Below are 27,731 nucleotides of genomic sequence, written 5' to 3'. Positions count from 1 at the left end.
TCATATCCAATTCTTTGAGACTCCATGGATTGTAGCCCACCCACCAGGCTCCTCTGTCCGTGGATTTCCCAGGTAAGACTACTGGAGTGGGTTACCATTTTCTTCCCCAGGGGATCATCCCAACCCAGGGATTGAACCCAGGTCTCCTGCCTTGCAGGCGGATTCTTTACCATCTGAGCTACCAGTGACAAAGTGATGGTACAGCCTAAAAATAACTGAGCTCAAATTTCAGAGCCAGAAAAGAATAGATTTTAACCAAAGAGAAGTATTTCCCAAACTCAGGATATGGCAAATAAATTCATGGCAGCACCTCTGTGGTAGAAGTAGACACAGATAAAAATCACTAGACCAACCCAGTTCATTTGATGACAATCACATAAGCTACAAAACCCCCTTTCTGCTCCCTCTGCATTTATTTCCAGGAGCAGATGCTCATGGCTTCACAGATAACCTTCCATGTGTATCTTGGGTCCAGTGCCCAGTGATTCTGTTCTGTTTGGAATTATTTAGGCCTTTAGGCGTTAGACTCTCTTCCTGTACCTATCTCTTCCTCACTGTCCAATTGCTTTCTTCTGGTTCTCTATATCCAGAATTGCAAAAAAATAAATATCAGCTCCAGCTGGCAACAAACCCTTGAACCTATCTCATCACTTTTCCAGGTTTCAAGGAGAGGCAAGAGAGGAATTTTTTTTTTTTTCCTTTTCAATTAATTTCCATTTCTTTCAAGTCTGCGTAAACTCTGAGCACAGAGCAACCAGGATGATATGATTATGGAAACTATTAATCTCTCCATCAAAGGAGAGCCAAGTCACGGTTACGGAGCAGCTGGCACGTTCCTCCAAAGAGCTTCTGCAGCATGATCCTCCTGGTTTCCTTTGGGCTCTAAGTGCTCAGGGCACAACCTGTGGCCACTTCCTAAAAGATAAAATAATCCTTGAGTGCCTTGTGAGTTTTTCTGGAAAACTGTGAGTTGTTCTGGAAAACCGTGTGTCTTTTCAGCAACAGTCCTAAATAGCCAACCCACATTAAAACATGTTCAAATAGAAATGAAAGATAAAAATCTACTAAGATTTCATATTACTCAAGACAGATCTGAAAATGTGACATTTGGATCTTTAAAGATCATTTAGGTATCACTTTATCAGGGCAACAAGCAAAGGGGTACATTTGGAGTAAGAAATCTCCAGATTGCTTTAAATATTGAATACTATAATCACAAAAATTAAAGTAACTTCTATAAGTTAGTCAGAACACACAAGACAGTTGCCTGGTGTGTCCAAACATTAAAAAAACAATTAAAGAATTCAATTTGAGGACTCTGTTCCAGGGTCCACAACGTTGACAGAATTTTTTTTTTTTCTACCACTGGTGATAGGATAGACTTCTCTGTGGTGGGAAAGTTAAAGGACATAAGTTTGTCCAGGTGAATGCTAGCTGACTAACCACATAGATGTCTGTTCCTGGTTAACACCAGTTGCATTTTGATCTTCAAAAGCACACTTTTAGGGTTACAAATGCCACCAGCCTTCTCAGACACAGGTCCTAGGAGAGTTAACTTCCAAAGATGCCAATTTCTTCAAATGGTATAGGGTCAGAAAAAGCCATTCAAAACAAAATTACATGATTCTATATTGACTGAATGACTTATAATAAAGCTATATGTCTATATATATATATATTCTTGAACTGTGGACTATGATAAACGTACATTCCCCACTAACCCACACACCTTGCTTTCAAAACATACACTCCTTTGTGGAAGCAAGCCCAAACTTCAGGAAGTCAAGCTCCTCCAAAGTACAAAAAGCCTCCTTGTCCTTTCTTCCAGTATCTCATTGCTGGAGTCTGCATGCACAACGTGCCTGACCAAGCAGGAAATTGTCAGTTCTATGAAGGGACTGTTCCCCAAAACGTTTCAATTTCTCATGTAATCATATAAACTCTGAATGGTAAGCGGGAAAACCCATAAAATTATAAACAGATCCCGCAATGTCAAAGGAAAAGAAAGAGTTTAATAAGCAGGCTTCTTTTATTACAATAGACTTGACGTCATTATTTATTATTTCCAATACTAAAACACAAAGACACTTGCTACATTATGGACCAGGATGAAAAGGACATGTGGACTTTCCTGAGTATTTTAATATCCTTTTATTGACAATAGATAGAAGAACTGAACAAGGACTGGAAACAGGAAATGATTTTAGTGATTTCATTACAGTAATAGAGAAAAGCATTTCCAATGGCAGAGATTGGCAGATGGTCTCCTAAGCCTCCCACTTCTAAACAGCCTGCAGGTCACCAAGCCCAATATTGATACAAGCTCAGTATGTAATTAACTAGGTGTCCTAGTGAGCAGAAATGTTTTTATAAATACATGCTGTAGCCTTAGCAGTGGAACACGGAAACTGGTGTTTAAAAGTTAATTTAAAATCATTTCACAAGGAAACGTATTTAGAGGCAGCAAGAGGCACATAGTTAAGACTGCCACTAAAGAGCTCTGGATGTTCTAGTACAAATCATATTTGCAGTGAAGTTTCAAATATGGTGTATTTCACTTAATATATCCCTAGTGAAAAATAAATGTGGTTGCAGAATTTTCAGGTATTTGAGACTTTTCAGATCTCATTCAAGAAAACCTAAAAGGCTTTGTAATATATTTTGATGTCATGAAGCATGACGTCTCCAGCTTTGGTTTTTTTTTTTTTTTACTCAAAACTGCTTTGGCTATTAGGTGTCTTTTATGCTTCCACACAAATTCTAGGATTTTTTTTCTATTTCTGTAAAAAAATCAGGATCTTGATAAGTGCCACAAATGAGTCTGTAGATTATGTTGGATAGTATGGCCAATTTAACAATATTAATTCTTACAATTCATGATCATGGATATCTTTTCATTTGTGTATGCCTTAATTTCTTCTGTCAGTGTTTTATAATTTTATAGTGTATAAGTCTTTCACTGCCTTTTTGATGCTACTATAAGTGGGATTGTTTTAAGAACAGACATATAGAGCAAAGAAATAGAACAGAGCCCAGAAAGAAACCCATACACACACAACCAATCTTTGACAAAGGTGGTAAGAATATACCATGGAGGAAGGACAGTCTCTTCAAAAAGTAGCGCTGGGGAAAACTGGATGTTCATGTGTGTAAGAATGAAAATGTACCTCTCTCTTACATCGTACATAAAAAAAATTAACCCAAAATGGATAAAAACATAAATGTGAAACTTAAGACTGTAAAAACTCTGAAAAGAAAACATGGAGGCAAGTTTCTTGATAGTAGTCTTTGCAATCATTTCTTGGATATGATACCAAGGGCACAGCCAAAAATAGAGAAGTGGGTCTACATCAAACTATTCTGCATAGCAAAGGAAACAATCAACAAAATGAAAAGGCAGCCTATGGAATGGGAAAAAATATTTCCAAGCCATATATCTCATAAAGAGTTAATATTCAAATATAATGGAAAATCTGCAACTCACTAGCAAAAAAACTTCACAAACAACCGGATTAAAAATTTGGCCAAGGAACTGAATAGACATTTCGCCAATGAAGATGTGAATGGCTGACATGTATATGAAAAAGTGCTCAACACCACTAATCACCAGGGAAACACAAATCAAAACCAAGATGAGATTATCATTTCACACCAGTTAGGGTGGCTAGTATCTACATACACAAGTGTTGGTAATGAAAGATAAGTGTTACTGAGCACGTGGAGAAAAGGGAACCCTTGTATACTGCTGGTAGGAATGTAAACTGAAAGTGACATCTCAATAATACTGGGGCAAGGTGATCAGGGTTAGTATGCTCCAGATCAGCCTTATTCTGACAAAGATGGAAAAAAAATCATTATTTTAGGAAAAAAGAGTTGGGGGAGGGGATGAATTAACCGTTCTCTTAGCTAAGTTACTTACATTTCAGCAATGTCACTTCTGGGTATCTAACCAAAGGAGCTGAAATCAGGATCTCGAAGAGAGATGCTCACTTTCATGTTCACTGCAGCACTCTTCACAAAGCCAAGACACAGAAGCAACCTAAATGCCCCTTGACAGGGGAAGAGAACGTGGCATATACACGCAGTGGGATACTATTCAGCCTTCAAAAAGACTAGTGTATTTAGACTGCTTATATAAACTTGATTAATGTTCAGCTGGCTGAGGCAAAATGACTTGGCCAAGCTCAAAATCAAAGGGCAGGGAAATACACTCCAGTCACCAAGAAGCCATGGTCAGAGAATGGACACAGAGAGGTGAAGAACTGAGAACGACGCTCTGTTCTGCTCCAGCTTGGGTGACCTCTTCTGTTCTTCTACGCAGGCCAACTTCTTCCCCTGTTACTCTGCAGAGGACTCTAGAATGTGAGCTCCACTTGGCCAGATTCACGTCTCTTTGTCCAGTACAATATTTCCAGTATGCATATCCTGTCCGTTTAGTTGACTGCTGTCTTCCTAATATTTAGAACAACACCTGGTACATAGTAGACAATAAATATGACTGGCTGCCCCCAAATAGGGTCTTCAGCCTTGCAAGTTACATGATTTTCAGAGTCCAGTGCTCCTGAACCTGCTTCTGCAGAAAGCACCATTTAAAAATATCATTGTAATTCATATAAGCGTTAATTTTTGGTAAACTCTTCAAACTGTGTAGCATTTTTAAAAAAAGTTTTAACATTGCTCACTTAAAAAAAAACTATTTATTATAATTCACAGATTTACAAAGTTTTCAAACATATCCAAGTACTATGAAAATATGCAACACTTCATAATGTTACAACAGCAAGAAGCATCAATAAGTCAGGTTCAAGGCAGAAATGGAAGTAGAAAACAACCTGAACATCCCGTGCCTCCCCCTGATGTATCCTTTTTCTCCCTCTGTAATCTGGCCACTCTGAATGGCAGTCTTCTGCTCAGACACCCAAGGTTCCTGTGCTCCCCCTTTTAAAATGTGCCCTCAGGAACAGAGAATGTGAATTTATACACTACCGTTAAACATAACTTGGAGTATTACTCTAATAGGCTTATTTGCATCTTTAACCTTAAACTTTAAGAGATAACAGAAGTAGAATTTTTAGCACTGCCTAGCAGGTAGGAGTGATTACATAGGTGCCTTTGAAAGCTCACGTTAAAGTCACATTCCACTTAGCGGATAGGTCACCACCAAAGACATACAAATATACACAAAGCAAACCTACCAACTAGAGTTTAATTGTAAGATTTTAACTTCATAGTTCAATTCTTTTTGACAGGGTACTCTCAACACTAAAATTACCCCCAAACTGGAAATTATATATCTCTTACAAACAGCACAGGAAAACCCTGTGTTTTATCAGCAAAAGTCATTCAAGGAAAGAATACAAAGTGTGAGGCAAGACTAATGCTTTAAAGATTAAAAATTTAAAAGATTCTGCAATAGACTGAGAAGAGGCTAAACCAGAAGAGAAGCTTAAAAAGTTGGCTTTTTCATTCATAACTGCTATTTTCTGAAAATCTACTAAAAGTTCACTTTCAGTAACTGAAATAATACAAACTGAGTACTTCCTATAAGTGTACCTGGTTGATTCTCAGAATACGTTTCATTAGGAAGCACTATATTGAATGATCCAGTGTGACAGGAAAATCACATGTAACAGTCTGTAAACAACCAGAAGTTATGAAACTTCCTCAATCATAACTTTAAAAATCTGAAGTCACTCAAGAAAATCATTTTCTGAAATTAAACCAGAGAATTTTGCTGGTGTGCTTTCATCAGAATGTTAGCGTTTTCATCTTCACACATAAAACACCGGAAAAAACCTGAACTGCAACAAAGCTAAACCAGTCATTGCTTTTGATTGTTACTAACAACCTAGCATGGAATCAAAACAATTAAAATGGATAGAAAGGCCTGCATATTGTGGCAAACACCATGAACTGGGTACACTCAAAAGCCATTTATATCTCCTTTCTCTCTTGCCTATCTCTCCTATAGAGGCCAGAAAGAAAAAAAGTTCTTGATTTCAAATACCTACAATTAGGGACGGACATAAGACATGGCTCTGGTCAAGGAGGGCTATCTTCTCCAAATAAAAAGTAATGATTTGTTAAGAGAAAGCCCCTTGGCCTCTTTCTCTTTTTCCTTCCATGAATGTGGAAGAAAGGACCAGAGGTATTATAGTCCCTTTAACCAAAAGACAACAGTAATGAACACAAAGGTCTACCCGGCAGACCACACAGAGTTAAAAGGAGTCAGGGTCCTCTGAGCCACCATATCAGGGCTGGACTGTACACCTCTGGACTTATTGCATAAAATACATACAAGTTAACAGATTAAGCTACTGTAGTAGGGTTTTCTACTACTGCAGCTGAATGCACTTGCAGTAGATATAAATACAAAATTCTGAGTAAAAATCAAATTGAGTTATGAAGAAAATCCTCAGTGACCCCTCAAATATTCTAAAAAGGACCTCTATAATTTTGTTTTCTTTACCTGAAGACAAATACTGTACAACCAACACACACACAAAAAAAAAAGGAGGGGAGGGAGATAATGTTTGATGGTAGTGAAAATATTTCAATGCCAAACAAAAATGAGGTAAGGCTGGAGGAGAAGGGCATGAGTATAATACCAAACAATTATGGTGTAATATTTCCTATTTGTTAATTTCAACAGTCAGCGAGTCCATTTCTTGGGCAGAGGGATTTTAATAGTTTTTAAGTCTGAATCTTCAAACTTGGGAAGCCTTCTTCCAGGTTACCAGCAAGATTCTTATCAACTTCACGGAGAATTTTGAGAAAGTCTTCCACCTGTGAGTTAAACAAAAGAATCAAATAAAAATAAGTAGAGGAAAAGATACCTTAAAAAGATACTGACTACTGTCTGTAAAAATGCTCTACCTATGTCTTCTAAACAGTCCAATGGAAAAGAAATGTAGACAGATTGGCAGGTGACAAGAATAGCACTTCCTGGATAGTCCTCTGAAACACCAAGAAAATGCCTAGCCCTTACCACTTTGCTTACTTTTACTTTTATTTATTTATTTATTTTTGGCTGTGCGGGGTGAGGGCTTTCTCCAGTTGCGGCGAGCAGGGGTTTCTCACTGCAGTGGCTTCTCTTGTGGAGTACAGGCTCTATGCGAGCCAGCTCAGCGGTTGTGGCATGAGGCTCCAGGGCACTCAGGCTCAGCAGTTACGGCTCACGGGCTCCAGGGGACAGGCTCCGTAGCTGTGGCACATGGCTGCTCGGAAGCATATGGAATCGTCCCAGACTAGGGTTCGAACCCATGTCCCCTGCATTGTCAGGGGGATTCTTATCCAACTGGTCCACCAGGGAAGTCCCCTCGTTTACTTTTAAACTAATATTTCTCCTCCTACTGATGATTTGCCTTGAGGGTCCATTACCAGAGTTATATTATCATCCTCCTTTCTGACCCACTCCCTCACTCCCACAGTCCACATTTCATTTTCCTAAAAAAAAAAAGTTATTTTGAAATTGCCTCTAATGGTAGCAAGAGCAATGTAATTTGAAGGACCATAAAAACCTATTGACTGTACCTATCTGAGAATCTTATTTTTAATTAATATATATGCTACAACAGAAAAGGATGCTATAAATTCAGTGTTGATTCCTTTCTCCTAAAATCTGAAGTGCTACCCAGGCTGGTGCCATGAGTTGCCCAGCAGTCATCTATCTGACAAAGGCACTGAATCAAGGGTGGTATATGCACCATCCTTTTTCACAAAGGCCTCAGAGATCAACTGCTTATTACTTAAAACATTTTACAGAGCAATCCCCTGAAACTCGGCCACCTATAACTTTACTCATACTCACCACAGGGCTATAGAAAGGAAGAAGATTTTCAAATGCACAGGAACACTTCTGTTCGCTTAACTGGCCCTCCTTTAGTCCCTGAGTTACAGTCTCCTAAAACAAAGAAAGAAAAAGATCTGTTAACAAAAAAAGGAAAATTTCTAAAGCTACATCTGGCGAATAAATACAAATCAGTTTATCCAGTTCCCTACTGATCCTACAGGCATTTCAAATGCTCCGAACTGAACCTGCCCTCATTCCTCCTTGTCTAACCCAAACATGTGCTCCATTGAAGGCCCCACCACCCACCAGGCCTGCTGCACAAACCAAAAATGTAGGCTATCGCCAAGACGTCCTCCTCTGCTGCCAGCCCCTCCACCTACGTGTTTAGTTCTACTCTACTAAATCTCTCATCCCACCCCTGCTCTCCATCCCCTCTTCCACTGTCTAAGCTCTCACTCTTTTTCCTTGAAGATTACCAGCCACAAGAGCCTGTTGGTTGGTCTCCTGTCTTGCAGCTTCAACTCATTCTAATCCTCTACCACCTCTGGAATAATCTTTCTAAACAGGTCATATCACTTGGTGCTTCAAAAAAAACTCTAGTAGTTCTTCAATTTCCTCAAGATTAAGTCCAAATTCCATTAAGTATGGCATACCAGAATTTTCAAGACATATCCCCGGTTTATTCTTTGCCCACTTTCTTCCTATATTCTTATCACATAAAAATTAAGAAACACCTACATCCCTCCCTCCAAAGAAACAAAAACAACAAACAATGGGAAAAATACTGGTAAAAAATATGCAAAAGATATAGAATTACCCAAGGAGTTCATAAAAAAATCAAGATGGATAAGTTTATAAAGCAGGACACACAAATAATACACAAATATATGGAAAGATATTCAATCTCACTAATAATAAAAAAAATGCAAATCAAAATAAGGTGCAATATATCACCTATTGTATTTTACTTGATATAAAAATTACAATACACAACATTAAGGATCAAGGAAAATCAACACTTTTCACATGTCAAGACCATTTTGGCAATATATAGCCATTTATGCCTCAGTCATCTTTACATTTATCATGTCGAACCCAGCCATCTAGCTTCTGAAAACCTATGTTAAGGTAATAATCCCAAATCTGGAAAAGGGAAGCATGATAATTCACCAAAAATATAAATCATCAGAATAACTGAAGCTTGTTTTAAGGCATATTCTTTTTAAAAGCATCAATGAATATGATCTTCATTGTTGCATGCATAAGCATATTCTTCCTAAAATATGGCTAGAAAGAATATGCTCAAAGAAAGAATATGCTAACAATCCTACATGTATTTAGGAAGAATACTTCTTAAGACAAGTTTACAGTAAATTTTGAAAACCAATTTTTGGCAAATTGAGTATTAAACAAACTGGTTCTCAGTGAAAAGTTTTTCAGTGTATTGATGTGGAGTCAGGAAAACTGTTTATAATGTTAAGTGAAAAGAGTGGCCTCCAAAAATTATATAACTGGTGAGAAGTATATGAAATGCACATAAATAAATATACTAATTTACATCAGCTCTTAGTTTGAGTATAAACTTATAATGATAAGTTTTTTCTTTCTCTATTTTCCCAAATTTATGTAAAATTAAAAAAAAAAACACTAACAATAAAATTTGGGAGCAGAAAGCAATCCATACTTTCTTTTGCTGGAGAGCATTTTATGCTTCTCTCCTACCTTTGTTAACACTTGGAAAATATTAGAAAGAAATTCACATGAAATATCCTTCAAGATTTTCAAGTGGAAATCATCTTGGTTTAAATCAGACTTTTTAGTTTCTTCTGTGTTAGACTCCGTTGAGTTCTCTGGTTTCTTCTGACAATGTTCCATATTTTGTAAGACACGAATCAGGCTATCAATTAGAGGAAGATCCACTGTACAAACAAATCAAGGGGCAAGGAATCAGCCAGTTAAATTTGGTCACCATTCATTCATTCCTGCACATGTACTGAACACCTACTAATACTAGACACCACTGTATTTTAGGTGCTGTAGATATGGTGGTAAACAAGATTGTCAAGGCCTCAGACTTCAAGAGGCTTACGTTTTTATACTCTCAAATAAGCAAATGAATAAAACAGATTGAAAAAGAAACCCGAAATGATGAAAAAGGATAGATATAGAAAAATATAATTCAGGAACTGCCTCCCCCCTCAAGATTTAAGTTTTTAGTTTGAAAATACCAGGGAAATGGATAAAAAATAGCCAACATGGAGATATATGCTTTATTATTAGATTTTAAGAATTTTTTTTTAATGAGGGGCATTATAATTGTATTTTGAGACAGTTACAAAGCTATTAACCTTACTAAATCTCAGATATACTCACAAAACAAAGCAAATAAGTCATATACTGAAGCATTTCAATATAAACGTACATCATGAAAAATATAATATGACAATATTCAGATCAAACATAACTATCAACACATTTAAATGGTTTAACTCATTTACTGAAAAGAAATCAACACATCTAAAGCAAAGGATTCAGAAAGGTTGAAAAAAATAATACAGACAAAACTATCAGAGGCAAATGCAGACAAAAGGAGAACGGGGGATACGAACTTTATATCTGATGAAAGAGGATTTAAGCAAAGAAAGTAAGTATTATGGGAGACAAAGATGGGCAATTTATAATGAATATATACTACACAACACGCCATCAACATTCGTTAAACTACAAATGATGTAAAGGACAAACATATTGGCAGTAAAAGATAGTAATTTTCCCTCTTTTCACATCAAATCAAGTTGAAAGAAGTAACTAAGGTTTATGGAAGACCTAATAAGCATAACAGCTGACAACTCCAACATTTACAGTCCAGCTCAGCCCTCTCTCCTCTGCTCCAGACTCAAGACTGTCAGCTCAACTGCTCCAGCTGGACATGGAGTCGACATCTCAACCGTACCAGGTTTAAAAACCAGTCTTTTCTACCTTAGTAAATGGCAATTCTTTTGCACAAAAATGCCAGACAGATCTTGACTTTTCTCACACTCCTCATTCTACTAGTTGGCGAATCTTGTTGGCACTATTTAAAAATGATCAGAGTCTGACTATTTTCCCCCACCACCTCCCCATTACCACCTTAAGCAAGTTACACCATCTCTTGCCACAGCAGCCTCCTAACTAGTCTCCCTTTCGCCCCCACAGAAAGCCTGTTAAAGTCTGCTCATGTCTGTCCATCCTCTGCTTACAACTCCCACAGTTCCCTAGCTCATTCAGAGCAAAAGCCAAAGTCAGGCCCTCCCCACCCAACCCCCATTACCTCTCTGGCCCCAGGTGCTATTTCTCTTTCCCACCCCAGTCATATACGGCTTCACTCTCTTCTTCAAATACACCAGGCATACTTCTAATTTGGGGCTTTTACACTTGCTGTTCTCTCTGTATGGAATGCTTTCTGCCCAAGTATTCACATGACTCACTTCATTACTCCCTCACATTTGTACTCAATGTCACTCCTCAGGTAATTTATCCATAAGTGCAAAAAAGACACTTGAAAACAGTCCACATTTATTTTCAATTAAAAACTCTTAATAAAATAGAAACAGATTAGTAAGTCCTCAAATGGTACAATATAAACAGCTTAAGTCTAAAACAGCATCATGATTAATGAAGCTCTAGAATCATGGCCAATTAAAGTCAGGAAAAAGGTAAAGATCACCATTATTACATAACCCCAGAGGTAAACGGCAACCCATTAAATAACAAAGAGGTAGAAAAGTGAAAAAACATATCTAGGTTAAACTAAAAGGAGTGTCAGATAAAGTCCAAAATTACCACTGGAACAACCACTAAAAACAGTAACAGAACTCAGTTGGAGAAGGAAATGGCAACCCACCCCAGTATTCTTGCCTGGGAAATCCCAAGGACAGAGAAGCCTGGCCGGCTACGGTCCATGAGGCCGCAAACAGCTGACGTGCTTAGTGACTAAGCAACTGACGCAAAATTAATATACAGAAACCCAACAATTCTCATATATTCCAACAGTAATCAGCGGGAGACACCAGAGACAAGAGCAACACACAAAATATTTGCGAATAAACCTAATAAGAGATATGAAGATCTGTATGAAAAAAATCAAAGAACATTACTGAGAGACATAAGACTTGAACAAATGGAATAGCATATGTTCTCAGACACTATAAATTTAACATCTCAATCAAAAAAGTCAAGAAGACATTTTGGTTTTGTTTGGAACTTGTCGATCTAACTCAGTGTTAAAAAAAAAAGAATAATAGTCAAAAAGATACTGAAATATTAGAATGAAGGAGGACTAGCCCTACTAGGTATCAAAACATAAAGTCTTAATAATTAAAACACTATTGCTATGGATACAGGAATACAGCAACAGAAATGAATAAAATACATATGGAAATCTAAAACACAGTAACAATGAACTTTCAAATCCGTGTGGGTAAACTGGTTTATTCACTCAGCAATATTGAGACAGCTGGGCAGCCATCTGGAAAAAATGTGAAACCACATCTCACATGTAACACCAGAATAAATTCTAGATGGGTCATGGATTTAATTGTATTAGTCATAAAAATTATTCTGTGAAAGACCATGTGTTTGCAGAGGAAAATATTCATTTATATTTCTCAATGAAAAAAGCTGCCTAAAAAACAGGAAAAAAAAATACATATGGATGTGAGTGTATAGTAGTTATCTCTGAATGGTCAGATTACAAGCACTAGTATTTAGCATGTGGTATTTTTTTATTCAAGGGAATAAAAGCACCAGAAAAATCGAAGAAAGGAATAAAATGAACAACAAACACATCTGATGAACCGGAATTTAACTTAGTGAACTAAAATTACACTTGCCTTTTCCTATCTTTAGATACTCCTGTTCAGCCTGTGAAGCATAGATGGCAGACAATACTGAGAAAACAGAGGCCAGCACTGTTTTCTGCTCCTGAAGTATGATGGGCGGGTCATCAGCCTGGCAGAACTCACAGCACACCAGGTCAAAAAGTAAATTCCAAGTGTCTTTTCCAGTATCTGGACACTGCACTTGATAAAGATGACGAAGAAAGTAATAGTTAAAAAACAGAAAACAATTAAATGAATAACTATTGTGCTCCCCCATTCAACATCTTACCAATTGCTTGAATTCCATCGTCTACCGTGGTGAGCAGCTGTAAGATATGCATGTAAACATCGAGTCCTTCTGGATTTTCAGAGCTAAATACAACAAGCAAAAGCATTCAATCAACTCTCGGTCTGTGGAACTGTGACCACTCATTTATTCAATAAATAAATATTTATCATGGTACTAGGCACTGCCCTACATGCTAAGGATGAAAAAGGGAACAGGACAAAGTCCTCTGTTCACCAGAGCTTACATTCTAATGGAGGAAACAGTCAAAAAACAAATATCATGTAGTACAATCAACACACACTGGGCAAGAAGTAAAAATTCTTTTTGACCTTGGCCCATGAAACTAACAATGCAGAAACCTACCAAGTGACAGATACCTCACCGTGCTGGTTTACTTGAATCATCAGACAAAAAGTGACTGAGACGTCAACAGAATGAATGTGAGGCCCACTGCACAAGCACTGACAATGATGATGATCTTAAAACTTTATAGGATCACCTTACCCGCCGAGCTGAGAATGCTAAAACCTGGTAAGTATAGTTTTTGTGATCAACAGTCTGGATTCCTAAACTCACAGACCTAGTTCTTCAACCACACAATTAAGTGAAAAGATAGTGAACAACTAAAAGATGGTTCATAAGTGCCTACAGCTTGCAGGCACTATGCTAGAGGCTGGGAAAACAGATACATAAACAACACCCTTACCTTCATGAAATTTACTGTCTAAAAGCAAAGACGATAATTATAGGGATAATAACAGTAAAGTGATATGAATGTAACACCAGAAAGATATCCATGTAGCAGACTTAATTTAGTTTGGAGAGTCAGGTAACATATCCTAAGAGAAACGGTTTGCCCTGAAAGGGGCAAAGAAATGTTGGAGGCAGAGACAACATGGTGTGCAATGGCTTGGAGTCAAGATAGCTTGGTTCAGTTGAAGAAATGAAGGAAATTTCATGTGGCTGAAACAGAGGACGGGAATAAGGATGGAGAAGCACTGTATAGGGCCTGGTAAGCCATAAAAATCTGGACCTCATTCAAAGGAAGGCAACTGAAGAGTCTGAAGCATGAAAGTGAGATGATCAGTGTATGTTCTGGAAAGACAGCTCTATAGTCTAGGCCTGGAAGAGTGAGCCTTGAGGCTGGGAACTCAGGTTAAGAGAATGGTGCAGCTGTCCAGGTGTGCAACTGTCCATCGTAGCCTGGCAGGGGCACAGACAAAGTTCCAAAAAGTCAGGAAAAGAGACTTCCCCGGTGGTCCAGTAGTTAAGAATTTGCCTTGCAATGTGGGGGATGCAGGTTTAATCCCCGGGTGGTACAACGCCCACATGCCAAGGGGCAACTAAGCCTGGTGCACCGCAACCAGTGAGTCTGCGTGGCACAAACAAAGAACGGGCATGCCACAACTAAGGCCTGATGGAGCCAAATAAACAAGCGCTTTTAAAGAGTTAGGAACAAGGCTTGGAGGTTGACTGGCCGTGGGAAAAGGGTGGGATAGGGAAGTGTCAGTAATGGCTTCCACATTTCTCCCACATTATCCAAATGGAATAATGATTATCTCATTTATTGTGATTGAGAATACTGAAGAAGCAGGTCTGGGGGAAAATGATGAGTTTTATGCTCACCTGGATAAAGGACATAAAATTTAAAGGTTTTAGTGTGGATTATTTGGAATTCCCTGGCAGCCCAGTTGTTGAAATTCTGCATTGTCACTGCTGAAGGCCCAGGTTCAATCCCTGGTCAGGGAACTAAGATTCTACAAGCCATGGGGAGCAGCCAAAAAAAAAAGTAGGTCATAAAGCATTAAGAATGAGTTGACCAAAAAAAAAAAAAAAAAAGAATGAGTTGACCAAAAGGCAGATCAATTCATAAATTAATTTTCTAGTGACCAGCAAAAAACAGTTCTAGTGATCTACAAGATCTAGTAATCACTCTTAGGAAGACACCAGAGCCCAAAAGACAGTCATTTATCCGAGACTGGCACATATATGCAAGCAGCAAGAAAACAAATGATATCTGACATCAAATGAAGAAGTTGTCACATGGCCAGTAAAAAATAAAGCACAAAGAAAATCTTTTCCATTTGATATAAAATTATACAAAACTACAGAAGATTTTAAGACAGTAACCATAATTAATGCTGAACAACAGCCTATTGCTAAGTAATACTAATATTAGAACAGGTATTTGCCACCATTATGATTCTTTCAAAGAGCAAATACACTGTCACCAATATTAGTAGTGAATCAAACCTGTCAAAGATCAGCTATGTGCTACTCATCCTGTCGAAATGAAACTAAGAAGACATATGTAAGGATGCTTCTAGCAACGGGATTTTCCCAGAACATTTTGCACAGAGGAGCTCACCTACCGCACTTGTTTGGCAGCTTCAAGTACACAGGGCACAAGTCGAAACACTGGCTGCTGTTCAGAATCTTCCTGGGGTTGGTCCAGAGCCTGAACAGGTCCACTTCTAATCCATTCCAACATCAGTTTCTCATCCAAATCAAACAGCTTGTCCACAACCTCCCCAACCTTTACCAGCAAGTCAACTGCAGAGAATAAAAGACATATTGAAATAAGAAACAAAATTTTTAAAGCAGTAAGTCTAATCAAAATTCCTAAAACTATGTCAAGAAAGCTAAATCTTACCAAAGCATTACTTATTCCAAGCGCAATCTGTTTATTACCTTTGTTTAAATCTGCTTGTGTTCCTTCATTTTCAAGTGGGATATTTATCAGTATCTTGAGAGCTTAAGAAGAAAGTTTATATCTTGAACTGAAATAGTATCTCACCTAACACTTAGTTTTTAAGTGACCTCTAGAAACAGTCACGTGGTTTCCTAAAAATTAAATATAATTTTAAAGATTTTTTTTTTCTAGATTACATGGTGACTTACCATTTGTTGAACTTGACATGATGAAGCAAATACTATCATAAATAGCTGGATTTTCTCGAATTCTTTCAACCCAGACACTGGCCACTTCTGTCTGGGAAAGGCAAGTAAGCAACAACCTATGTGAAAAATGTGAGCTTAATACCTATCTTCCAAAAACAGTAGAGCAACTTCAAGAGGGAAGGGGCCACTCAACTCTCCTGGGTCCCCTTACGGGCGAGTACAGAGAATCCGTAAAAAGAAGAACGCATACCTGCTTGTTTCCAGCAGAGTAGGAGGGTCTGAGTCATACAAACAGTGCAGCAATACCTGGCTACAAAAACAACAACGGTAACCCAATATGCCTCACTTCTCTCATTTCAAATATCAAAACAGAATTTTTAACTTTTTAAACATTTTAATTGTGAAAATATGGCATACATACATAAAAACTAGTAAGACGCAAATCTACACTTGGGGAACAATTATAAAGCAAGACACAGAACAGAGCTGCATCTCTGTAGCCACTCTGTGTCTCTTACAAACCACAATTCTCCTTCCCACCTAGAAATGACTACTATCCTGACTTTTCCAGCAATCATTTTCCTGGTTTACCCTATAGTTCACTTATATATTTTGGTTTTGAACTTTATATGAAAGAAATGATATTGTATGTACTCTTTCGCATCTGAGCTCTTCTGCCCAATGCCATCTCTTTACAATCTACCCATCTTGTTCCGGTAGCTGCAGATTCACTGCTGTGGAGCATTTCACTGAATGAATATAAAACAATTTATTTTTCCAGCCTACTACTGATGAACATTTGGGCTTATTCCAATTTGGGGCTCTTTCAAGCAACAGTCATAATACTTTTTGTATGAGTATCCTGATTTATGCGTGCAATTTCTCTTACTATATACCTATAAGCGGCATTACTGGGTCACAGTGCATCTTCTAATTTGACTAGGTAATGTCCAACTGTCCCAAGGTGGTTGAAGAAATGTATATCTCATCAGCAATGTACACTGTTCCATATTACTTTTAAGATAAGTATTTAATTACATTTATAAAACTTGTCAATATAACTCATTCAGATTTTTAATAGGTATCACTAGACACCAAACAAAATCCTGAGACGTTTATTCCATGAATGATTCTAAGTTATGGAAGAATAAACACCTTAAACTAGGATCTTAAAGTCCTCCCACACCTAGAAGAGGTAATAACCTCTATTTTGGAGGCCCCAGGTACTTGAATCCTGTGATAAGCCCTACAGCTTTTCCTGAAAATAACCTAGAACAGTTTTCTTAACCTACAGTAGGCACATATTTCTTTAAGATTCTGATTAACAGAATTAGAAGAGACCTAGCCTCTAAGCAGAAGTATGAGAGCCTTGGAATCACAGGGGCAACCCTGTATCCTCTAGTCTGTTGGCAAGCCACTTCACCCACCATCTAAGTCAAAATTCTCAGGGTGACTGTGGTCAACACGTCTAGTTGTTTTAGACTTCAGCTCTGCGCCTCTGGATTCCCTGAGCCTAAACTGTTTCAGACTCTGGTCAGGTGCTCCATCTCCAAGCCCTGCCCCACTGGTTCTTATCCCATGTGGGTGACGATTCAGGCTCCTTTGCAACCAATGCTGAAAACAGCTTAAATTCTGAATCATGTCCCCAAATAGTACGGAAGCCCCCAGATGCCATCATCAACACACAGAGCAGATCCTGGAGCGTGCTCACCAGGAGAAAGGAAGTACTACGTTCCACGTTTCCCTGCCTCTCTTATGGATAAGGATTTCCTTAGGGGTATGAAATATGAGTCTATCTTTTAAAAACATAGTGATTATGTAGTAAAACTTACCCAAGATTTTTATCACTGCTGATGGACACACATATCTCCTGGAAACAGGCCATATTACCTAATATTCCCACACAGATTTCCTGCCAAATCAAATTTCACATGTCACAATGTTAGGCTCTAAGGTAAAAGACACATATACAAAAATAACAACTTGAGAGGAAAAAAAAAAACTTTCACTGAGCCAAGTCTGGGGAGAGAAAAAGGGAAGCAGCACACGGGAGTATACTGCCTGTTTTCTAATTTGACAAATGTCCAGTAGTATTTGAGAGGAGATGAAAAACACAAGAAAAAGAAAGATCAAAGGCAGGCAGGAGTTTGTGGAAGAAGAAATCTTATGGATGAACTGAGTCATATTTGATTGATAGGATTTGAATGTACAAACAAGACATTCAAATGAGAGGGGAAGTGTCAGCCATAGCAGGAAGGGAATAATGCAACAGAGTGAACAAAGGCTAACACAGAAAGCTGCCTGTATTAGCACACAGTTACTGGGTCAGACAAAAAGTCCGTTCAGGTTTTTCCACGACATCTTACACAAACTTTTACATCTTACACCAACCCAATATTAGTAGCACACGGTGGGAGGAGAGCATGGGATAAGTACAGCAGATAGAAAGGATCAGGATTAAGGGCCCTAAACATCATGTTGAAGAGTTTAGACTTAATCTGAGTTATCTGAAGTCATGAAGGTCCTCAAGAAAGTGGTCAACATACTGTAATATTTTAGGAAGATTATTTTGGCAACAAAAATACATGATAGTGAAAAAATTTTTAAAGGAGCTAACTTCACTAGTAACAGCTAATACTTACTTAGCACTTACTATTCTCAGGCACTACCCTAAGCACTTTCCATGTACTATTTCGTATAATAATTTATGAGGTATGTGCCATCATTATCCCCATTTTTCAGATGAGGAAATCAAAACACAGAGAAGCTAAACAACCTGCCCAAGATCTCCTACTAGAAAACAACAAAATTTCAGAGGCTGAGCATTTAACCACTATATCACACTGCACCTCTGAAATCAAGGTGAAGGAAGGTAAGGGTGGCAATGGCAGGTATAGAAATGGATGAAGTTGAGAAAGACTCAAGTGAAACCAGAATAGTATGATGGGAGGAAAGAGAAGCAATTGAACATAACTCCTAGGTTTCAAGTTGTTTTATTTCTCCAGTAGGACAGATTGGTTCCATTGACAAAAACAACTAGAAAAGGAAGCACAGGAAAGAACACAATGAATTCAGTTAGGATAGTGCTTCCAAACTTGCTAGAACATAAAAATCACTTAGGGAATGTACTGAAAATACCAATTTCCATGTCCCATCTCAGATCTATTGAATCAGAATCCCCAGAGTAGGGTGTGGGAAGTTGCTTATCAAGCACATCATGTGATTTTGAAAACTGGATAAGCGCAACAAGCACTGAGTTTGAACATATGCAATTCTGGATTGGAAAATGCACCATGCAAGCAGACAGAGCTTGATGAAAGGTAAGAGACAGAACACCAGATATCAGAAGGGAGGCACCGCACAAACACAGATATGCCACTTAAAGAAAGGTGTCGAGTAGATGAACTCACCAAGGAAGTGAATAAAGAAAGGACAAAGGATCTGATGTGCACCTTAAACGAAGCATGTAGGAAGAAAGTAAAAAGACAAAACAAGTAACAGAGAAGTGACTGGAGAGGTCAGAGACCAGGAGAGTGGGGTGGCACCAAAGTTAAATGAGTAAAGAGCTTCAATAAAACATGGGTGGTCAAATGTAGGGAAAGGAGTAAAACAAAACGGGAGCAGAAGAGCAGCACACACCTTGCCCTTAAAAACTAGAGGGAATAATTGAACTTCCAACCAAACACTAAGTTTTCCAGTCTCAGCTACTCACTGGAATAACCAGGGGGGACTTTAAAAGCTGTCTGGAGCCTCACACTTGGTGAGACTGTATGATCTGGGAATGGCCTGACCTGCAATTTGTAAGAAGCTTCCTAGGACAAAGCATCTCAAAATTTGGGCCCTCGTCCTGGTCATAACCTGACTAACATTACTTGGAAACCTGTCAGAACTCTTTAATCCTACCCAAAACTACTGGATCAGAGCCTGGGGGTGGACCCAATAATCACTGATTCTAGGACACGCTGCAGTTGGGAAGCAAATATTTTAGGTGATTCTAACATGTGGCAAGGAGAAGGCAATGGCACCCCACTCCATTACTCTTGCCTGGAAAATCCCATGGACGGAGGAGCCTGGTAGGCTGCCGTCCATGGGGTCGCGAAGAGTCAGACACGACTGAGTGACTTCACTCTCACTTTTCACTTTCCTGCATTGGAGAAGGAAATGGCAACCCACTCCAGTGTTCTTGCCTGGAGAATCCCAGGGACGGGGGAGCCTGGTGGGCTGTCGTCTACAGGGTCGCACAGAGTCGGACACAACTGAAGTGACTTAGCAACATGTGGCAAAGGCTGAGAATCACTGCCACGAACATGCTATGGTTCAGAGACATATATAATTAATAACAGGACTAACTCCCAAAAGAAGCAATTCTTATTTTCTTAAAATAATATAAGCTTATTTTAAGTACTAAGTACCTAAATTTGAAAAAGCTAGGAGAAAGTCATGCAACTGTCAAATCTTTATATTAATATAACAACCTAAGGAAAAAGTGGTTCATTGCTTCAAGAGGCCCTAACTTAGGTGGTGCATTATATGAAATAAAATTTTAATCCAACATTCAATTTGTAAAAATATACTATAGAATTCTCCACTTCATTCATAATTTCAAAGAAAGAGAGACGGTACAGTACAGCAGTTACATGGAAGTCAGGCAGGTTAGGCTCAATCCCAGCTCCATTCTTTCTTAGTTGTATGACCCCAGACAAACTTCTTAACCTGAGACTTGGTTCTTTTATTTACAAAGGAGAGATCAATGCTTACCTCACAGAGTAGTAAAATGAAATACTCAGTAAATAGCAGTCATTCATAATTATAATTACCTAATAAATATTTACAAATCAGCCACAACATACACAGCACAGGGCAACCTAAATGGCACTAAAGTACGGAAGGCAATGAAAGTACAGAGCTGTTCTGGTGCACTTACTACCATCACTGGGCACTGAGCGATTACTTATTGGGGAAGTCTTGGAAGAAAAGTACCACCTTGGAAAACAGATGTGAATATTGAGAAGAGATGGGAGGCACACAAAGGAAAGCCCGGAGCAGGTGATGATCACAGTAAGCTCCTGAGGTGAGGAGCAGATAGGCCATGCTAATCAGAAGACGACCTGCAGGGCAGATTTTATGCAAGAAAGACAAATCAGATTCAAATTATGGAAAGTACTGAGCTATAGGCTGTGTTTAGAATTAAGGTTTTTTTAAGCAATGGAGGATTTTATGACTTAAAAAAAAAGAAAAAGGCAATAAACTGAGAAATGGGCAGTCCAGGCATTGGTCCCTGTTCTACCACATATTAGCAGCATAATGATAGCTATGACTATCTACAGTGCCCACAGCTGTTAAATCTAACTAATGATCTCCCTGGTCCAGCCCAAATCTAAAATTCTATAACTGTAATAATTTTAAATAGCACATTACTTGGTACCTGATAATGTTCAATAAACATCTGCAGACTGATCTGTAGCCACTTCAGAACAGTAAAGTGAGATAAATGAAAGAGTACCCAGCACTTTTAGGTCACTGCTCCAAAGAGGCAGCTTTAGAAATGTACATACTTACTCTTAATCGAGGACATTTGGATTTGGCCAATACTCCCATAAATATGTCAGGAGCATTAAATTCTTGGAGAAACAAAGCCACATCCTAAAAATAAAAATGATTATTAACTTGGATGCTGAATATTCCTCCTTAAACTCAATAGCTTAGGCAACCTTAAAAAAAATGAATTTCATATACACTTCTTTTCAGGCACAAGAAAAAAAATGCATAAGGTTAGGAATTGTGTCAACAGACAAAAGTAATATTAGAGCACTATGGTATACGGTCTCAAGGCAATGGAACAATTCCACAAGCAAATCTGAAGTGACTGTGATATTCCAGAGGACCGTCCTCCTTTCTCTACCGTGTATGTAGTTATCTTAATGATCTTTCTACCCACCAGGAATTCTCATTAATTCATTCAAACACATTGCTGATTCCAGGTATCATGCTAGAACATGGGATAAGGGGGAAAAAGGTAAGTCATAATTTTTGTCTTCTAAGAGCTTAAAACTTGACAGAGAAAACAGATGAAAGCTCCTATTGATTGGGCCATGCCCAGAATCAGAACTTTTGTTTTCAAAATCCTCAACAGAAATAATTCTGATCACAATGTAATTGCAACAGCTTCACATGTTCAGCCTAGAGAGTCTGCCTGGTCCCCAGGGCCTAAAGGGACACATCACACAGGTAAATGAACCAGGGGCGGACATATGGCCCAATCTCACTAGAAATGTGAACCCCAAAACTAAATCAATTAGCTGTGGAGATTTTCATTGTAAAATAGTGAAAAATAAAATTAAGCTTCTGGCTGCCTATCGCCTTGGATATTCACCAAACCTGTGGCGTGTATTCTAGTTTAACACATGCTAAGTGGCTTAAATGAAAAATGCCCTTCAAAGCGCCCTCAAAGAGAGAGGCAGTAATCCTTCAAAGCAGCTGAAACTGCGGTAACCTGCATGACTGCTGGCTGGGAGAGACATACTGTACTTATTCAGAGATCATGATCAGACAGAACAATATTTTCAAAGATATACTCCAAACTGAAAGTCACAGAGCCAGATGCTCTCCGCCCTAAGTCATCAAGCTGTCTGTCAAGCGCGCATCTCTCCGCAGCATGCAGGGACTTAGGTATTTAATGACAGTCAATGACTCGTGGAGTAGCACAAGGTCGCCTAATAACATCAATGCCAACAATAATAACAGCAACGAACATTTACTGAACAAGTATTAAGTCCCAGTGAAGTACTACCTCATTTAATTCTGAAAACAATCTTAAGAAGTAGTTATGATCATTACACTAATAAGCAAACTAAGGTTTTAAAAGGTTAAGCAACCTGCTCAAAATTATATAATAAATAGGAGAACAGAATCAGAATTTGAAATCTGATCAAGCCCATGCTCTTAGCCAGCACACCCTACTAACTCTTAACTCTTAGATATTCATCCACTCATTAGGTCCTTATAAAATATTTACTGAAAAACTCAAGTAATAGGCACTGTTTTGAACTCTGGAGACACATTAGGGATAAGGTCTCAGTTTCATCTAGTTTTCCTTCTAGAGGGATAAATAAATAATAAACATACGAACAACTAATCTATTAATACATAAATTCTAAGTACTACAAAGAAGATAACAAGATGGTATGTGCTAGAAACCAAGGTAAGGGGGCCTACTCTAGATATATCAGAGAAGGTATCTCTGAAGAAGTGATGTTAAGCTTTTAAGAGGAGGAACTTAAATCTGTCAGAGGACACAGGCTCAAAACTTTAATCACTGAATAACAAGAATGAACAGGTTCCATGAGAGCAGAGGAGAGGAATCCTGGCTGGAGTGTCTGGGGAGACATCACAGGAGAGGTGACATTTGAGCTGGGCCATAAAAGATGGGCAAGATTTTATGGGGTGGAGGACATTCCATGCAGGGAGCTGCATGAACAGAGCATGAGCAAATGCGAATGCAGGGAGCACCTGGAAGTCCCCGACCCTGCTCACACACCGAGTGGCAGGGAATACGGCTGGGGTGTAGTTTCACTGGAAGAACTCTATGCCAGTAAATCAGCAAGCAGCTCTTCTCCAGAGGCGCTTCAAGAACCACCACAAGAGGACAAACAGAAGACCCGGGCATGAGCCTCCCCCCACCCACGATCTCAAACAGTAGCTCTATTTCACCTTTTTATATGAGGTTTTCACACTAACATTTCATTTGAAACATGAGTTTTATTTCTTTAAAAAAAATGTTTTCAAACCATAGCTTCTTAACAGTTGGAGGACAGAGAAGACTTAAACAATACTCTCAACCGACCTGATCAAACTGACATTTACAGGACACTCCACCCAGCAACAGGGCTTCCTTGGTGGCTCAGACGGTAAAGTGTCTGCCTACAATGCGGAGACCCGGGTTCAATCCCTGGGTTGGGAAGATCCCCTGGAGAAGGAAATGGCAACCCACTCCAGTATTCTTGCCTGGAAAATCCCATGGACTGAGGATCCTGGTAGGCTATAGAAAATGGGGTCGCAAAGAGTTGGACACCACTGAGCGACTTCACTTTCACTTTCCACCCAGCAACAGGAGTATACACATTCTTTTTAAGAGAATACGGAACATTTACCAAGACAGATCAAATACTGGGCCATAAAACGAGTCTCAATACATTTAACAGAATTCAGAGTGTTCACTAACCACAGTAATAGAAAGGTATCTAAAAAATCCCCAAATATTTGAAACCTAAATAATGTACTGCTAACTCATTAACCAAGAAAAATTAAGGAAAATTAGAAAGTATTAATTGAACTAAATGCAATGAAACACAACATATCAGAAGCTGTACAACAGTTCTAAAGCAATATTTACAGGAATATTTATAGTGTTAAATGCCTATATTAAAAAAGAATGATCTCAAATCAACAACCTCAGCTTCTACCTTAAGAAATTATACAAAGAAGAGCATATTAAACCAGAGTAAGCAGAAGAAAGGAAATAATAAAAGATCAGAGTGGATATCAATGAAACAGAAAATAGTAAAGCAACAAAGAAAAATCAGTGAAACCAAAGGCTAATTATTTGTAAAGATTAAGGAACCATCACTACAGATACTAAAAGGATAATAACATACTACTATGCCAATAAATTCAATAACTTGGATGAAGTGGATTAACTTCCTGAAGAACACAAACTACCAAAGTAACCAGAATAGCCCTATATTTATTAAAGAAATTTATAGTCTTCCCCACAATATACTAACAACCATTGAATGGTGAGTTTTATGGTAATGATTTGTATCTCAATAAAACTCATTTAAAAAAAATGTTAACATATACACAAAACTAAAAACAAATAAAAACCACAATCTTCCCACAAAGAAAACTCCAATATCAGATGGCTTCACTGTTGAACTTCACCAAATATTTAAGGAAGCATTAATAGTAATTCTACACAAACTCTTCCTGAAATGTGAAGAGGGAAAACTTCCCACCTCATTCTGTGAAGACAACGTTACCTTGGTACCAAAGCAGACAATGGAAAGAAATTAACTGCTCTCATGAATATACATAAAATTTTTAAACTACATTTTAGTAACTTGAAAATCAATCAATGTAGCTCATATTCACAAACCAAAAAGAAAAACCACACCATCAGCTCAATAGATTCAGTGGAAGCATGACAAAATCCAAAGAGACTTAAGGACTGAACTATTCACCATCTCCTTACTCAACAGTCTTTTCAGTTTCATTTCCAACCCCATACCTCATCCATGGACATATCCCATACTCTGCAAATTTCATTCTCCATTTCTTCATCAAGCTCCATCTGCTGCTCCTCATCATCTGAGCTGGATTTGGCATTTTCAGGGCTAACCATCTTCAGAAACACAAAGGAAGAAGATGAATAAATGTTGTCCATTAACACTCCTCCAGTAATATTATCCCATAATGGTTTAGAAGTCACGAAGATTAGTATTCTCAAAGTATCTTCTTTTGCAAGAAGCTTTTATTAAAAAAAACTAGTACTTCGGGTACCTTGGGTAAATACTGCTGCTAGGCACTGGGGTAGAAATATAAAAGTAAATAAGATTTAACTACTTACTTCCAAGTAGTTTAGGATTCAGTGGGGAAAAGACATATAAACTGATAATCACAACAGAAAAGGTAAGTGACTCAACTGAATTGTGGACAGAGTCATAAAAACAAAAAGATGGACCAGTGACCTATGTCTAGGAGAAGTTTTCCCAAACTTCTCTTAGGAGGGGATATTGAAGCTAAATCTGAGGGGAAATCGGAGTTCGTCCTTCTAAAGAAGAAGAGACAGAGAAAAGTACAAGAGTTCAGAGTTAAGAAAGGGCCTAGAATGTGTGGGGAATGGTGAGCAGTTTAGCGTGCCATGGGCAGATAAATCTGGAAAAGCTGCAGAGGGTCCTAGATTCCAGCCTAAGAAACATGAGTTTTCCACCGTAGGCAACGGTAACTATGAGGAACTCCCATGGACGCTATTTTTTTTTTTTTTTTTTTTTTAGATTACTCGGTCAGCTGTGTGCAAGATGGACTAGGAAGGACAGTGATTGAAAGTAAAGGAAAAAGTTGGGGAAACATGAGAAGAACGTCCACATTTATTGAGAGGTTCCCATAAGGCAAACTACGGTAAGCATTCTCTGGCTATCATAATCTTATTTAATCTACACAATAACTCTACAAACAATAATACAAATACTACCCCACTTTATAGAAACTAGGAAAGAAGTCGGTTACGTGACTTGCCCAAAGTCAGGCAGGGCAAACCGCGCTTTTGACATCAGAGCTGTACGAAGCCCAAATCATTTATTCTACTAAAGAGGAAGTCCTCGAAACAGATAAATTACGACCTGGGCTTCAGAAACGACAGTGGCACTGGGGAGCAAAAACCCACTGCATCACATGCATTGCATGTAAGCAATGCATTTACAGGGTCACATATATTTGGAAATTTTACAAAAATAAAACATTTTAACCAAAAGCACTCCAGCATCCCTGCCATTACACTTCAACACAGAGAGTGGCGGCCGGCAGTTTTGGGGTCCGCTGGGAGACAGCCAGGAGGCCCGGGGGTAGGCCCGGCCGCCGGGGCCTGGGGAGGGGTCGTCGTAGGGACGGCGGCTCCTGGGGCAGGAGGGGGCTGCCCGAGGCGGGGCGGCAGCCTGGGGAAAGGAGGGGGTGGCCCGCGCGAGGCGCGCGTTTCCGCACCTGGATGAGCCCGCTGAGGACGCCGAAGAGCCAGTGCTTGCTGTAGACCGTGCTGCCTATGCAGTCCCCCCCGGCCGCCTCCTCCTCGTCCCCGTCCTGATTCGGCGGCGGTGGCGACGGATTGCGGTCCATGACTTGGCCGCCTCTGCGCGCGGGAGCTCCTCCGGAAGCCGCGGGAGGAGGCGAGAGACCATCAGGCGCCAGAGGGCCCGGCGCAGCTCCCGCCACAGCGCCCCCTGCTGCCCGGAGCCCTGGCGGCCCGAATACCCGCCCAATGCATATGCCCACTAGGATGGGGAGCCCAAATGTCTTGGTCTTACCCCAACGCTCTACCCAGGACCCCAGCGCGGTTATATTCATAATTGTTATTTGTCACCCTCCCTGGACCACATATTCCATCTCTCCAGGAGCTCTTAGCCTGATTGGCATGGCCAGGATGTGGGGGCAGGGAACAGGATGATGTATCCGCTACAGACGTGAAACTATCGGACCTCTGACCTTTGGGCACAGTTGCCATTCTTAAAAACATCGCTCTTCTCCCAGGTGTGGTCGGAATCCTGGGAAAGACGAAAGTCACCAGCAAGAATGTCAGTATTACAGCTCAGTTCAGTTCAGTCGGTCAGTCGTGTCCCACTCTTTGCGACCCCATGGACTGCAGCAGACCAGGCCTCCCTGTCCATCAGCAACTCCTGGAGTTTACTCAAACTTATGTCCATTGAATCGGTGATGCCACTGAGTCGGTGATGTATTTTCAGTTCCTGCTGCTATTTAGTCTGATGGTACTAAGCCTCAGACCCCATGCTCCCCCACACCCCACAGCAAATATTTTAGAACACCCCTTTAAGGAAATGAAATTTACATAACCTACCTCAACATGTAATTTCAATAATAGCAATATGATTCCCTGGAGAAGGAAATGGCAACCCACTCCAGTATTCTTGCCTGGAGTGTCCCATGGATGGAGGAGCCTGGCAGGCTACAGTCTGTGGGGTTGCAAGAGTCGGAAACAACTCAGGGACTGAGCTACTATTACTAAAATTCTCATTGGAGAAGAAAATGGCAACCCACTCCAGTATTCTTGCCTGGAGAATTCCATAGACAGAGAAGCCTGGCAGACTGCAGTCCATGGGGTCAC

At 39.3% G+C, this 27,731-nt stretch overlaps 1 protein-coding gene across 1 annotated transcript; it reads right to left on the bottom strand.

Moving 5' to 3' along the window:
* Nucleotides 1-4,678: 4,678 nt before the first annotated feature.
* SAAL1 (serum amyloid A like 1) lies at nt 4,679-26,776 on the bottom strand. Its single transcript, XM_043481914.1, has 12 exons — nt 26,597-26,776; nt 25,128-25,241; nt 21,401-21,484; nt 17,674-17,753; nt 16,092-16,151; nt 15,842-15,957; nt 15,313-15,493; nt 12,941-13,023; nt 12,664-12,852; nt 9,515-9,711; nt 7,811-7,903; nt 4,679-6,786 (listed from the first exon to the last, which is right to left on the bottom strand). The coding sequence occupies exons 1-12, from the start codon at nt 26,726-26,728 to the stop codon at nt 6,694-6,696; spliced, it is 1,422 nt and encodes a 473-aa protein (XP_043337849.1). The 5' UTR covers nt 26,729-26,776; the 3' UTR covers nt 4,679-6,693.
* Nucleotides 26,777-27,731: the final 955 nt, after the last annotated feature.

The sequence above is a fragment of the Cervus canadensis genome, chromosome 11 (genome assembly GCF_019320065.1).
Source record: "Cervus canadensis isolate Bull #8, Minnesota chromosome 11, ASM1932006v1, whole genome shotgun sequence".
Lineage (NCBI taxonomy): Eukaryota > Metazoa > Chordata > Mammalia > Artiodactyla > Cervidae > Cervus > Cervus canadensis.
The sequence above is the reverse complement of the archived record's forward strand: the minus strand, read 5'-3'. Positions and strand labels throughout refer to the sequence as shown.

What these genes read in the sequence shown, in the direction of transcription:
- SAAL1 (XM_043481914.1), bottom strand. Translation starts at nt 26,728, where the DNA reads ATGGACCGCAATCCGTCGCCACCGCCGCCGAATCAGGACGGGGACGAG. An exon ending in ACTCTGCTGGAAACAAGCAG is followed by an intron (nt 15,958 to 16,091) that starts GTATGCGTTCTT and finishes TTTTTCACATAG; the next exon opens with GTTGTTGCTTACTTGCCTTT. An exon ending in GAAGCTGCCAAACAAGTGCG is followed by an intron (nt 13,024 to 15,312) that starts GTAGGTGAGCTC and finishes TGTTGTATTTAG; the next exon opens with CTCTGAAAATCCAGAAGGAC.